This window comes from Eulemur rufifrons, chromosome 7 (assembly GCF_041146395.1).
Source record: "Eulemur rufifrons isolate Redbay chromosome 7, OSU_ERuf_1, whole genome shotgun sequence".
In the NCBI taxonomy this organism is placed as follows: domain Eukaryota; kingdom Metazoa; phylum Chordata; class Mammalia; order Primates; family Lemuridae; genus Eulemur; species Eulemur rufifrons.
The window spans coordinates 275071981-275086511 of NC_090989.1; the positions used below are offsets into that span (position 1 = coordinate 275071981).

At 35.9% G+C, this 14531-nt stretch overlaps 1 protein-coding gene across 2 annotated transcripts in view; it reads right to left on the reverse strand.

Moving 5' to 3' along the window:
• RC3H2 (ring finger and CCCH-type domains 2) overlaps positions 1 to 14531 on the reverse strand; it is a 44591-nt gene extending 30060 nt beyond the window's left edge. The window contains exons 1-4 of one of the 2 annotated variants that reach the window (XM_069476752.1): positions 14279 to 14531; positions 6868 to 7165; positions 4532 to 4649; positions 1789 to 2022 (exon numbers count right to left, since the gene is read on the reverse strand). In XM_069476752.1, coding sequence (XP_069332853.1) covers positions 1789 to 2022; positions 4532 to 4649; positions 6868 to 7098 — 583 coding nt within the window. In that variant the 5' untranslated portion in view covers positions 7099 to 7165; positions 14279 to 14531. The remainder of the gene's footprint in view (positions 1 to 1788; positions 2023 to 4531; positions 4650 to 6867; positions 7166 to 14278) is intronic. The other variant, XM_069476751.1, reaches the window with a different exon arrangement.

Below are 14531 nucleotides of genomic sequence, written 5' to 3' on the forward strand. Positions count from 1 at the left end.
CAACAGAATATATTGGATTCTGCCAAACTGATAGATGAGAAATGATAATTCAGTATAATTTTAGTGTGTGTGTGTGTGTGTGTGTATACATTTTTTAAGAGATAGGGTCTCGCTCTGTTGCCCAGGCTGAAGTGCAATGGTACAATCATAGTTTACTGCCACCTCCAATTCCAGACTTGAGCAATCCTCTTGCCTCAGCCTCCCAAGTAGCTGGGACTAAAGGCATGACCCAGCATGCCTAGGTAATTTTTTTTACTTTTTGTAGAGATGGGGATCTCACTCTTGCTCAGGCTGGTCTTGAACTCCTGGCCTTAAGTAGTCCTCCAGCCTCAGCCTCCCAAAGTGCTGGGATTATAGGCGTGAGCTGCCGCACCCAGCCAATCTTAATTTGATAAAGAATGAGTATCTTTTTATATGTTTGAGGCCATTTTCATTACTTTTTTCCTATCAATTGTCTATTTACATGTTTTCTCAATTTTTCTATTGGGTAGGTCTTTCTCTTCTGAATTTTCAAAAGCACCTCATGTATTTGTTATGTTAGCCCTCTGTATGTTTGTTATATAATTTATAAATATTTCCGTTTGTCTTTTTACTTTGCTTGTAATTTATTTGCAATACAAATTAAACACAAAATTACATAGTCAAATATCAAATTTTTTCCCTTATTGCTTCTGGATATTCAGGCAAAGTTAGAAAAACATTCCCTCTTCCCAGGATATAAAGGAATTCACTCTTTTATTTGTTTTTATTATTTGTATAATTTATTTTTTAATCTTAAGTATTTCTGACTTGCTTGTAATTTATGTAGCTATAGGGGAAAAGAAATGCATCTAATTTTGTCTTTTTCTACATGTCCATCCAGTTGTCCCAATGTCACTTATTTAAATGTAGTTCTAAATCAGAAAATTAAAACAGTAACGCTTTTAACAGAAAACACAAGAAAATACTTCATAACCTTGGTATAGGGAAAGATTATTTAAAACACAACATAGGCCGGGTGCGGTGGCTCACGCCTGTAATCCTAGCACTCTGGGAGGCCGAGGTGGGCGGATCGTTTGAGCTCAGGAGTTCGAGACCAGCCTGAGCAAGAGTGAGACCCCATCTCTACTAAAAATAGAAAGAAATTATATGGACAGCTAAAAATATATATAGAAAAAATTAGCCGGGCATGGTGGTGCATGCCTGTAGTCCCAGCTACTCGGGAGGCTGAGACAGGAGGATCACTTGAGCCCAGGAGTTTGAGGTTGCTGTGAGCTAGGCTGACGCCACGGCACTCACTCTAGCCTGGGCAACAGAGTGAGACTCTGTCTCAAAAAATATATATATATATAAAAAAAAAAAAAAGTCAAAAAAAACACAACATAGATAGCACTAACCGTAAGTAATTACCCCTAGTGGTTTTAATTTTTTAATAAGTTTTAAGAACAATCAAGAGTTTCTGACTTTTTTTTTTTTTAGATCAAAAACAAAGAAAAGACTTATCTTTCTTTTACTTATAACTTGTGTAACCTTAGGCCTCTTCCTAACTCAGTTTTCTAATTTGTAAAATTGTAGCTATGTTACCTATCTTGACAACACTTGAAGATAAAATGAGAGATTAGTTCTAAAACACCAAAGCACTATCACACAGATTATGATTAACAAAAAACAACTTATCTTTAACTATGTCAAGATTTATATGTATAAATAAAGATGGGTTGCAACTCAGGAATCTTACCTTGCTCCAGAAATTGGCATCCTCAAGCCTTTGATAGCCAATAAGAAAGGTAAGATAGTGAACTGTCTTACCTGGCCCTAAAAACTGGCATCCTCGAGCCCTGACAGCAGCCCATAGATTGGCAGACAATTGCTGAGGGTTCTGGTGCTGCAATATCAGTTCTGTTACAGTTCTTTCTCCAAGTGAACGGGCTGCTCGCATGGCTCTTACACGACCTTCTTGCTCTACCAGTTGACAGTTTACAAGTGTCACCAGTTTCCTTTGCATTGGACGGCTCAGTGCACTCTGGTTCAAACTAGCTACACCTTTAGGAAAAGGGAAACAAAGGGAACTAAAGTTTTTTCAATAAAAAGGACAAGTCAATTTTCATTATTTATATTTAACTATTAAGTCATAATTCCTAATGAGTCCCTTGTAAGGTACTTTCATTTTTTAACAATGAATATATTCTGTTCATTATTATTTTTTAGTAATTTGGAATCTAATTTTTGGTTCATTCAGATTTTATTAAGGTATCCTATTCTCTGTGTTGTATTTGTTCAAAGACAGTATCTTGGATTTATTTAGTCTGTTCTCCATCTTTACTAAAACAATTAAAGGTAAATTTAAAGATGATTGAATAAAAAGCTTAATCTAAAAGCAACGATTAATAATGACCCTATTTTTTTTTTATTGTACATGAGACATTAAGAACAGTGCTTCATGGTAAGCTCTTAGATCCTACTCCTTTGTACTTACTCAAGGACATTGCTCCTGCAATTTTCCCCTCTCCCGCATCATCAATTTTTCCCTCTCTACTTGATCATTTCCATCAGCATATAGTAAGAACAAGTATGCTGTTATTTTGTCCATCTTAAAAATAAATAAATAAATAAATATTTTCATTGATCCATCTTCCCGTAACAGCTCTGCTCCATTTCTTTCCTCCCTTTTGTAGCAAATCCCCCAGAGTTGTCTATACTATTTCCTAGTCGACTGCCTTAACCACTAGGCCATAATTACAACTGTTATGCTATTTCCAATTCCTTACTTCACAATCTCTAAAACCTACTCCAACCAAGTCCTTCCCTCTGTCACTTGAACAAAACAGCCCTACTGTTTTGTTACCTCTACTGTGCTAAATCAACAGACACTTCTCAGTTCCTTTTTTTATCTGACCTTCCAACAACCCTCACCATAGATGATTATTCCTTACTCCTTTGAATACTTTCTTTAGCTTTTTCTTGGTTTTCTTCCTTCCTTCCTTCTATTCTTTTAGTCTTCTCTGCTAATTTCATCTTTTTTCCTGATCTCTTCAAATCAAGAGGGCCTCAGAACCCAGTCTTTTTCTCTTCTTTATTATCTACACTCACTATTTAGGTAATCTCCTTGCTCCTTGCATTCAGTCTCCCTGCTTTAAATATCATCTATATGCCAATGATTCCCCAGATTTACAGTTCCCAGACCTCATTCCTCCCCCTCTGCATGGAACACTCTTTTCCCACAATCTACATGGTTAACTATCTCATCTCTTTCACCTCATTTCAAATTCAAAAGCCACATTCTCAATGAGGCCTTCATCTACCCTTTAAAAAATTGCAATCTGCTCTTCTCTCACCCTGACATCTTTGATCTCATTAACTGTATTGTTTTCTTTTCACAACAATCATCACTTACAACACATTATATAATTTTCTTTTTTATTATATTTACAGCTTATTATGGTTTTTCCCTTTTCTAAAACATAATTACCATGAGGGCAGGTATCTGATTAGCTTAATAATGTATCCCAAGCACCAGAATAGTGCCTGGCACTTAGTCCATGCTTCTTAGATATCTGTTCAATAAATGAATAAATGAATATATGTGGTGGACAAGATATGTTTCTCCAGAAAATCACTATGTCCAAAATACCAAATAGTGCAAAGCATAAAGCAGATACAAAATAAATACTTGGCCGGGCGCGGTGGCTCACGCCTGTAATCCTAGCACTCTGGGAGGCCGAGGCGGGTGGATCACTCGAGGTCAGGAGTTTGAGACCAGCCTGAGCAAGAGCGAGATCCTCTCTCTACTAAAAATAGAAAGAAATTATCTGGCCAACTAAAAATATATATAGAAAAAAAAATTAGCTGGGCATGGTGGTGCATGCCTGTAGTCCCAGCTACTCAGGAGGCTGAGGCAGGAGGATCGCTTGAGCCCAGGAGTTTGAGGTTGCTGTGAGCGAGGCTGATGCCTGGGCACTCTAGGCCAGGCAACAGAGTGAGACGCCGTCTCAAAAATAAAAAATAAAATAAAATAAAATAAATACTTAACTGATTCCTTCATTCAAAAATTATTTATTATACCTATCAAGTGCTTGTCATTGGGTATGCAGTGGTAAACAAAATAAAATTCCACTTTTGTCACAGTACTTAAAATAATTTATTACACTTGTACATCTACCTCCCCCGATAGACTGTGAACTCTATGAAAGACAGTAACCTTAACCACTGTTAAGTGCTGGATAAGATTTAAGTAATAATTGAATGAATACATGAAATTGTCTTAATAGAACTTATCAAAACAATATTCTGCTATAATACTATTAGTTTAATCAATGAATTCAAATATTGTATATAAATCTCAATATGCAGTGGGTCTGATGAATACTTAAATTAACAATATTAGTTATTTTCAGAAAATACAATATAATGCTCTCGATACATTTTTTAAGATATCTCTCAAGCAAATTCATGTTCCAAAGCTTATTTAATATGATATCTACATCAACTCTTTCAAAGTAAATGTATTACACCAAGTCCTACTCACCAGTAAAAATGTGTTTTATGAACTTACCTTTACCTCCACTTAGTGGTTTTAAGTAGAGTGCCAAATCTTCAACGCATTTCTTTGCAACTTCATAGTGTTTATTCTCACCTAGATTACTTAACTTTATTGACTGATGATCTGGTACCTAAAAAAAGAAAAATTGCAGAAATATATTCATCTATCTTATGCAACTATTGTTTATATACTTGATAATAATCTTGACGAATACAAAATTATAAAACAGAGATAATACATCAAAGCCATTGAAGTAAAATTAAAGCCAAACACCCAGCCAAATTGCTTTCCAAAAACCAAGGATATCATACTTAATAGCAGGGGCTGGGTAGATTAACAAAGGAAAAAAAGAAGCAGGTCGTTAAAGTACTGTATGTTAGTTTCTTAAGTTTGAATAACTGTGCTACAATATAAAAGATGTTAACATTAGGGGAAGCTCTGAAAAGTTACACAGGTTCTCTGTATAGTATTTTTTGCAACTTTTTTATAAATCTAAAAGAATTTTAAAATAAAAAGTAGGAAAAAAAAAGACAGAGAATTTTTTTCCATAGCACTTAGCACCTTTTACTATATTATTTATTTAATATAAGCAGCATAAAACACTGTTCTCAATCAAAAGTCAAAACTTGGCTAAAATTGCAGCTCTGCCACTTCTATGCGTGATTTTGAATAAATTATTTAACTGTCCCAAGTCATAATTTACATATCTGCAAAATGAAAATTAAAACCCATATTTCACAATGCCATTATAAATGTTCAATATAATTCAACAAGTATTTATTTTTATGGAAAACTTAACATGTGTCAGGCAGTCTTAGGCACTAGAGATCTATGAGTGAGCAAAAGAGACAAAATTTCTTGCCCTTGTGAAGCTCACATTCTAGTCAAGAGAAGAGGCAGCCAATAGATTAATAAATAAATAAACACATACTGTGTTAGGAGGTGATCAGTAAAAATTATACAGCAAAGATAACAGGGACTGGGAATGCTGGAGAAGGGTTGCAATTTTAACTGCAGTGGTGAGGATAGGCTTCCTTAAGAACTGTGACATTTGAATAAAGACTTGAAAGAGGAGAGGTAATAAACATTCTAGGAAAAAATAACAATCATTGCAAAAGCCTTCAAGTGGCAATATACTTGGAATATCCGAGAATTGGCTAGGAGGCCAATGTGGCTTAAGCAGAGCAAAGTCAGTAGTAGGAGAGGAGACTGGAGAGGTAACAGAAGACACATTGTATAGACCTGTAGGCTATTTTAAGGACCAACTGAGATAACATTTATAAACAATATTAACCCAATACCTGACCTCTAGAAGATGCTACATAAATGGTAACTAGTATTATTACAAAAAGTCTATGGTATTTTATTGAATCTAAAATGCCATTGTTTGCAAGAGGCAACATTATTTTACACTCCATTAAATTTGTTGCCAATTAAATTATGACACACTATCGATTACAGTTGCACATTGATTTCATAGTGTTTAACTTGATCATAAACACTGAAAATACATTGTGTGCTTTAAAAGGAAAACTTCAAATATCAAGATACTATGGGAATGAAGTATTTTAGTTCACTGAAATGTTCTAATAAATCAGAAAAGTCCTTACTTTCTTGCTTTAATATGTAGTGCATGAAGTACAGAATTTCATCTTCTTCCTCACCTGTAAAATGGGGATAATAACTACCTGAAGAGCTATGGTAAGAATTAGTAATAATAGTTGCTGAATACTTACTGTCATACCCTACACAGAGTAGACCCCAATTAAATTGAAGTTATTATAAACCTATAGTCTTGTTTTGATTCAATAAAATGACTACGAACATGAACTACTCATGCTACAGCATATGTGCTTAAGAAACTGTGCAGAATTTATTACTGACACTCTAGTAATTGGTTTTTCATATACACATCCCTAAATAGACCTTATTTTTTCATTTACATTATTATCCTAAAAGTCAAGTGAAGCTAAAAAGAAAAACAAAAAAAAAACCCATTTCTGGCTAAACCTTTGATTACATTTCTTTTCATATCACCTACTGAATATTTATGTACACTTACATAAAAATATTTCTTCTCCACCAAAATCACTTATGTACATAAATTTTGACCACAGTCTTGAAGATAAAAAGAAATATATAACTATAATGTAATTTATGGTTTTGTAAAAGGATTTATGATAGTATCTAAAGAAAATTCTTCTGTAGAAAACAATTATGAAAATCAAGTACATTGATAATGTTTATTTTTTATGTCTTAACAATCACTAAACATGCTTTGTACCCCTTAATGAACTAAGTTCAATAGTTACTGCATATGCCAAATTAGTAAAATCTTGAAAGCTTACCTGGGCTCCAACTAACTGGAGAAGTGCAAAGTTGACAGGAAGCACATCAATGTCTGTGTTGATGGCAGTCTGGTCAAAAGGACAAGCTTTTCGGTGAAGTTTATTCAAGCAGGTCTTGCAAACAGTGTGTGAACACCCTAAACTGATGGGTTTGTGCACATTCTCATCAAATTCATTATAGCAGATTGGACAGGACAGAAATTCTGTCCATTGAGCTGCCTGCACAGGCATTGTGGAAGCTGGATGCTCGGGTTAGCAGTCTAGCAGATCATTATTTTGCTGTGTAGTGTTTTGTAAGCTGGAAATGAACAAAAGTAAGAATGAATCACATAATCATAATCCACCTTTCAAGAGTTAACTCCTACAGTCAACCACCATAGCTTCAGAACTTAAAACATTTTTTTTTTTTTTTTGAGACAGAGTCTCACTCTGTTGCCCAGGCTAGAGTGAGTGCCATGGCATCAGCCTAGCTCACAGCAACCTCAAACTCCTGGGCTCAAGCGATCCTCCTGTCTCAGCCTCCTGAGTAGCTGGGACTACAGGCATGCACCACCATGCCCGGCTAATTTTTTCTATATATATTTTTAGCTGTCTATATAATTTCTTTCTATTTTTAGTAGAGGTGGGGTCTCGCTCTTGCTCAGGCTGGTCTCGAACTCCTGAGCTCGAACGATCCGCCCACCTCGGCCTCCCAGAGTGCTAGGATTACAGGCGTGAGCCACCGCGCCCGGCCCTTAAAACATTTTTTAATAATTTTTTATGCTTTAGATGTCTTTTTTCAAAAAATCTATTTGCTGAATTAATTAAATTTCTGCAATTTTGCCTGGAAACAAAAAGGAAACACCTATCCTAAAAGTATTCCTTTTAACTAAACTGTATTTATATTGGGTGTTCATATAACCATCACCAAAACTTTTATGTATTTTTCTTAATGATCATATTGAATAATCAGATTAACTTTCACATTTTTCTGTTGTTTCTTTTTTTTAAATGTTTCCCCAGGCTGGGCAGGGTGGCTCATGATTGTAATCCTAGCACTTTGGGAGGCCGGGGAAGGAGGATCGCTTGAGGTCAGGAGTTCAAGACCAGCCTTAGCAAGAGTGAGAACCTGTCTCTACAAAAAGTAGAAAAATTAGCCAGGTGTGATGGTGCACACCTATAGTCCCAGCTACTCAGGAGGCTGAGGCAGGAGGATCACTTGAGCCCACGAGTTTGAGGTTGCAGTGAGCTATGATCATACCACTGAACTCTAGCCAGGGCAACAGAGCGAGACCTTGTCTCCAAAAAAAAGTGTTTCCCTGAGATAATCACTACCCCAAAACATATCAGAATATGAGCAAGTGTTAGTGAACTTTGGAAACTACTGATTCAAACAATATCATAGTGAGTTAAGTGTGAAGAAAACAGCCTTGCCATCTGAAAGAGGAAATCTCTGGCAGGACTTGATTAGGAGGCCAAATAAGGTACTAAAAATCAACATATAATAGAAGATTGTGATGACAGAGCTTTTTGTTCATAAATGAAAGAATAATGCTGATCACAAAATATGGTGTCAGAGTAAAATAAATTGTCTTAAACATCTTGTCATAGTTCACTACAATACATTGGGCAAAACTATATCATTTAGTGATTGATATATATATAACCAAACACTGTCCCGTCGAATGAGAAAGATATGAAAGAATAAAACATAATCATAAAATAAATATAATATAAATAAAACATAATTATATACGCATATGATTAAAACCTGAAAAAGCACACAGAAAAATAACTATAATTTCTTTTATATCTAAGATTAAAATGCTTATACCATAATTTTAGTAAAAGAAAAGATTTAGTATCAAAACTATACTAACTTGAATGCTCTAAATGTCACAAATTATCTTTCAGTTCAAACTTATATTAGTCTGACAAAAGCTCTCTGGTGTACAAAAAAATCAAGGTATTTAGGGCAAATAAACAATTAATATTTTATGTTTACCAACACAAATATATTAGTTCCACAGAAAGTAGATGTTTGAAAATGGAGTCAGATTCAGGAGAGAAAAGTATATAACTGAAAGCATTCACCATTATCCTAACATACGAAGAATGAAGCCTTTATAGTCACAAAAACCAAGATTTTAAAAAATATTAATATCTTGGTAAAAATGAATCACAGCACTTTCTATGTAAAAAGCACCCTATATAAACTTTATCTCAAACTGGCTAAATTTCAAGTCATAATTTATTCTATTTTACACATTTCACCCTCACATTACCACATCTATTAATGCCACCAATCTAAAAACCAATTAGTTTGTTTCCAACTTTAGGGATGAGTACTAAACAAGTGAACATATATGACCTCCACAAACTAACATTTTGAACGTTCAATTTTCTAGGTTACAAAACAATATAAGACAAGGCCTTTGAAGAAGAAGAATGAATTTTATCTTAAATCTCCTGAGAGAGCCCTAATTTAGTTAATAACTTGAACTGATGAAATATGTATCAAAACAGGATACTGTGTGTATTTTTTCATAATGTCCACCCCTTTTGTAACAATAATTCTGTGGGTTAGGGTATCATAGGCCACTGGGTAATAGGATACTCGTGTTAAATACTTTTTCCTTAGTTTTCCAAGATCATCTTGAAATGCTTTATAGTTCATTAGTGGAGAAAAAAGTTTCAACTAAACAAAAAAAATGCTAATCTTTCATATTTTTACCCACTATATAAAGTGTTTCAAACTATTCCAAAATACACTTAATAATTTAATGCTATAATAGCCCTTAGTATTTTTAGGTATAAGAACATCAGGGGTTTTAATATAATTAATGCTGAGAAGTTTAATTTCTACCAGAAATTGAGTATCTTAAATATAAAAACTCTGCCAAAATTTTGACAATAACTCTGCCATATTCTCCTCCTGCTATGTGTCAGATTCTGACTTCCTCACAGCAAAATTATACACTCAATTTTCCTTATATGATGAGATATGAGAAATGTTTTGACTTTTTAAAAAATATTTTTCTTCAGTAATATTATCAATAAAATCTAGATTCCTTAATTAGGATAAAAACATATTAAAATAAAATTTTATCTAAAATATGGAAGAAACTTATATAGTCCATTAAAATGTTTAGTGATGAAAAACTGAACTTTCATTCCTTCAGAAAAGGAGGCCCTTATTAAACTTTTAGCTAAAAAATATTTTGTAACTACTCAAAATGATAAATACCCTATTGTCTTCATACTTTATTTTAAAAAACATATAAATGAACCATGGGGCATTAAGACGACATATTAATTTGTAAAACTTCTAGATTTACACATTTCATAGTAACTTATTTGAATCTACGTTAAGTCTAAATTGCTGTCAACATTTATAGTTGCTACTGAAGTGATCATCCTAAATATACTACCAAAACATTTCAAGTTGAGATAAAATGGATTAAAAAGCCTACAACTCTAGATACCTAAAGAGATTTACTTAAAAACATTCTAATTATTTGCATTAACTAATTTTAGTTACCAGTTACTAAAAGTGAAGGATAAGATAAAGCATAGGAGTAAAAAATGCTAAATTAAAGGTGAGACCTTAAATTTTCCAAGCTATAAGTTCCTTGCTATGAGTGCTAACATATAAAACAGGAAGAGTAATAGGCATCTCTTATATGATGCAGATTACAAACTGCTTTATTAAAAGCAAACTTCATAACAGCCTAAGTACTTTCATTTTCTCTTATTAGTCCACCATGTTAAGCAGACAGTTCAGGACTATGGCACCTGATTTTAAAATGCCAGAATAAAGTTTCTGCCTCTTTCACTGTTGTGTTAAAAATATATATGTGTAGTATTTTACAATTCTCTTTACAAAAATGTAAACATTAGAGGGCTCAGGTCTGTTGATTAAAACAATCATTGTTTTCATTCTAGTTAACTCATGTAAGGAATATAAGCTATTGAAATAGACTCTAACAGTACTTCTGTATTCAGAAAACTTAAAAAATGATTAGTTTTGGACTTAAAATTATATTTAAAGACTAAGTAAAATTTGGGTCTTAGCCTAAAAAACAAGCACACAGAAACCAATGGAAATAGTAAGTAAGCTATATAAAACTCAGCATCCAAACATAAAAAAAGGATTGGAGAAAAAACAATTGAATTACAATTTTAAAGATTGCTATTACATGTGACTTCGCTGGAAGTTATGAAATAAATACGACTCAAGTTTTGCTTTTTAAATTCTCTATGGGGTTGAACTCAGTTTTTTAATAAGTATAACTTCCAATACATTCTAATAGGGCAATAATGGGATAACATTCTATTTTAACTAACATAACTAATAAAGCTTTGCTTCTTTGGCTATACTTGAAAAATACTTATTTTTGAGGCAGAACTTAATTACTTATTTCTGCCTATCAAATCATAGCTAATGGATAACTGTATCCTTCATATTACCACAGTCCTTTGCCCTTTGATTATTCTAAGAGGATACTGTGAAAGTTTTGGGTACTCCTATGCCCACTTTTATTAAGGTAATTCATTTCCTGAAGAGTGGTGCTGCTCTAGAACAGTAATGTCCAATAGAAATAAAACATAATCCAAGCCATTATAATGTCAGTAATTTTAAATTTTCTGATAGTAATGTCAAAGAAGATTAAAAGAGGCCAAAGGAGGTGGTTCATGCCTGTAATTCCAGCACTCTGGGAGCCCGAGGCAGGAGGATCACTTGAAGCCAGGAGGAGTTCAAGGCTGCAGTGAGCTATGATCTGATCGTGCCACTGCACTCCAGCCTGGGTGACAGAGCCAGACCCTGTCTCTAAAAAAAAAAGCAAAACCAAAACCAAAAACCAATTAAATAAAAATTTAAAAAAGGTTGAAAGAAAATAGGTAAAATTTTAGTAATATATTTTATTTAATCCAATTTATCCAAAATATCATTTTAACATTTAGTCTATATAAAAATTACTGATATTAAAAAAATTTTTTTGTATTAAGTCTTTGAAATCTGGTGTGTATTTTACACTTACAACACATTTCCATTCACACTTGCCACATTTTAAGCCCTCAACTGCCCCATGTGGCTGGCTATTAGCTACTATTGGACAGTGCAACTCTAGAGTACTTAAGATTATAAAATAATACTCAAAACTAACTTTTATCAAGAATTTGAGGTGAGGCCGGGCGTGGTGGCTCACACCTGTAATCCTAGCACTCTGGGAGGATTGCTTGAGCTCAGGAGTTTCAGACCAGCCTGAGCAAAAGCAAAACCTCCTCTCTACAAAAAATAGAAAAAATTAGCCGGGCGTGGTGGTGTGCGCCTGTAGCTCCAGCTACTCAGGAGGCTGAGGCAGGAGGATCACCTGAGCCCAGGAGTTTGAGGTTGCTGTGAGCTAGGCTGATGCCACGGCACTCTAGCCTGGCACTGGCAAACAGAGTGAGACTCTGTCTCAAAAAAACAAAACAAAAAAACAATTTGAGGTGAAACTCACAATGATGCTTAAGAAGGCTTTCATAAAATTAGAAAACCCTGTTCATAACACTCAGGAGACTGGGTGCAAAACATCAATTTATTTTTAACTTTCAGCTAGCTTTATTTTACCATATGCTTCCTTTTTCTATCACTAAAAAGAAACTTCAACACAGACCAACCAAAACAGTAAGTACTTATTACGACCTTGTTATAAGTTTACTTAGCATTCTTAGCTATTGCACACAATGTAGAAGTTCCATTTTTTAAATATAAAATCTTGATTGTAAAGAAAAGTGACTTGCCAAAAGAAAACTTTTTCTTGATTTTTTCAAATCGTAAGATAGCAAATTACAAAAGCAGAATGTGAATCAATGAAAATACATGAACAAAGGACATAGGTCTTCTTACATGTCAGGTTAACACAACAGTAAAAACAGATCAGGAGTAACTCAAAGGATCCACTAATGAACACAACTGCAATTAAGAGCCTGTTTGAATTATAACATATGCTTTTTCTAAATATATGCTTAGCATTTTGTCCTTCTAGCAATTTCCAAACTCCAAAATTTGGAAAACATAAACCTCCTAATCAACAAAAATGGCAATACTGAAAAATAGTCTTTAACAGGATGTAATGGCCTCTATTTCTTCAAAAATTGAATGTGGAAATAAACAACATAAGAAAGGGATGTGAGGTTAGGGCAGTGGTGTAGCTTTTTAGACAGACAAAAGAAGGTAAAAACAGGAGAATCCATGAATATTCTTAATGTTTCAAAAAGCCTTAACTAAGTTTGTATGTTTAACACTAAAAAGGCTGCACTGGCAAACTAAAACATTTGTTTCTTTGCTTTTGGGTGAAATTATATCACTTTGCTGTAGCAACATTAGCTTTCTCAGGTTAATCAAAAGTTTCTATTGGAACTTAAAAGTTTGGCTAATACAAAAATGGAAAAAAGATTTCTTAAGCCCTTTATCTGGGATACAAAGTCATTCTAATCACAATGGAGTGGGGGAACAGTAGAAATTAAAAAGGGACCTAGGAAAGGGAGAGGAGGAATTAAAAAGAAGGGAACTCAACTCCGGTGCTTATGAAAATATAAAGCAGGTTTGGAATCACTGAATTAGATCTGCTTTATTCCAGTGATTACTTGAAACTATTTTGGTGTGAAGGTTGTATCCGCTGGTATCTTAAACTCTTCCCCTGTGACTTGAAGGATGGAAATGACAGCTACCCTCATTTTCTCCAATCCTGAAAGCTAAGGCCAGAGAAAAGTACAGCTCCTTCTCCGAGAAACAAAGATGCTTTCTACCATACTTCTAAGATGGTGGAAGAGTCTCTTCAAGAGGCTTCACCAAGAAGGAAAAAATGAAACAGGGCAAGAAGAAAGCCATAGCAGAATTCTCCGGCTGTGTTTCATGCCATTGCTCCTAGTCACATTCCCTGTGCAACCACTCAGGTTCGGCCATCTCCATCCAGAGAGGTTAAGCCCTCTCAGGGCATTGTTCGGCCGGGGTCCCTATTTACCACTCAGATCGCCTCCACCATCCCTACGCCAGGGTCTCGGGAAGCCCCAGAGCAGAAAGCTAGGAGAGGACTTGGTTTCCAGGACCTCTTCCAAACCCTCTACTACTAACTGGTGTAGGAAAGCGAGACCGGCCTTTGCTTGGGTGGGTTCCTTAGGGGTCAGAGGCGTCCCCCGGCCACTGTCGGAGGAAGGTGGCCATTTGAGCCGGTCGCTCCGCATCAAAAAAGCCCTACCAGAGAGAGGGGCCTCCTCAGGCCCCGGGTTCTGTCCGAGTGTCAGGTGCGGCCCTCAGTTCCCAACCCTCCGGGCACCGGCGGCGACAGCGCATAGGCCGCCGGGCTCAGACTGGTCTCCCGCCCGACCGCCGGGACCAGGCACTCGGGCTGGGGCCCGAGCTGCATGGTGCCCGCCCCCGCCCTACCTGAGGGGGCCCGGGCGGGGTCGCTAAGGGCCACTCCCGGGAGCCCCGCGACGGCGTGGCTCGGCGACGGAGGCGCCTCGTCTCGCCGGGGCAGCGATCGGCGGCGGTTTCACGACCTCAAACTCCATCGGGAGCTACAGGGACAGCCCCGTTGGCGGCGGCGAAGGCCGCGACGGGGCCTCCTCCTCCTCCTCCCTCCGCCGCCTCCTCCTCCTCCTCCTCCTCCTCACCACGGAGGCGGACCTGGAGGAAT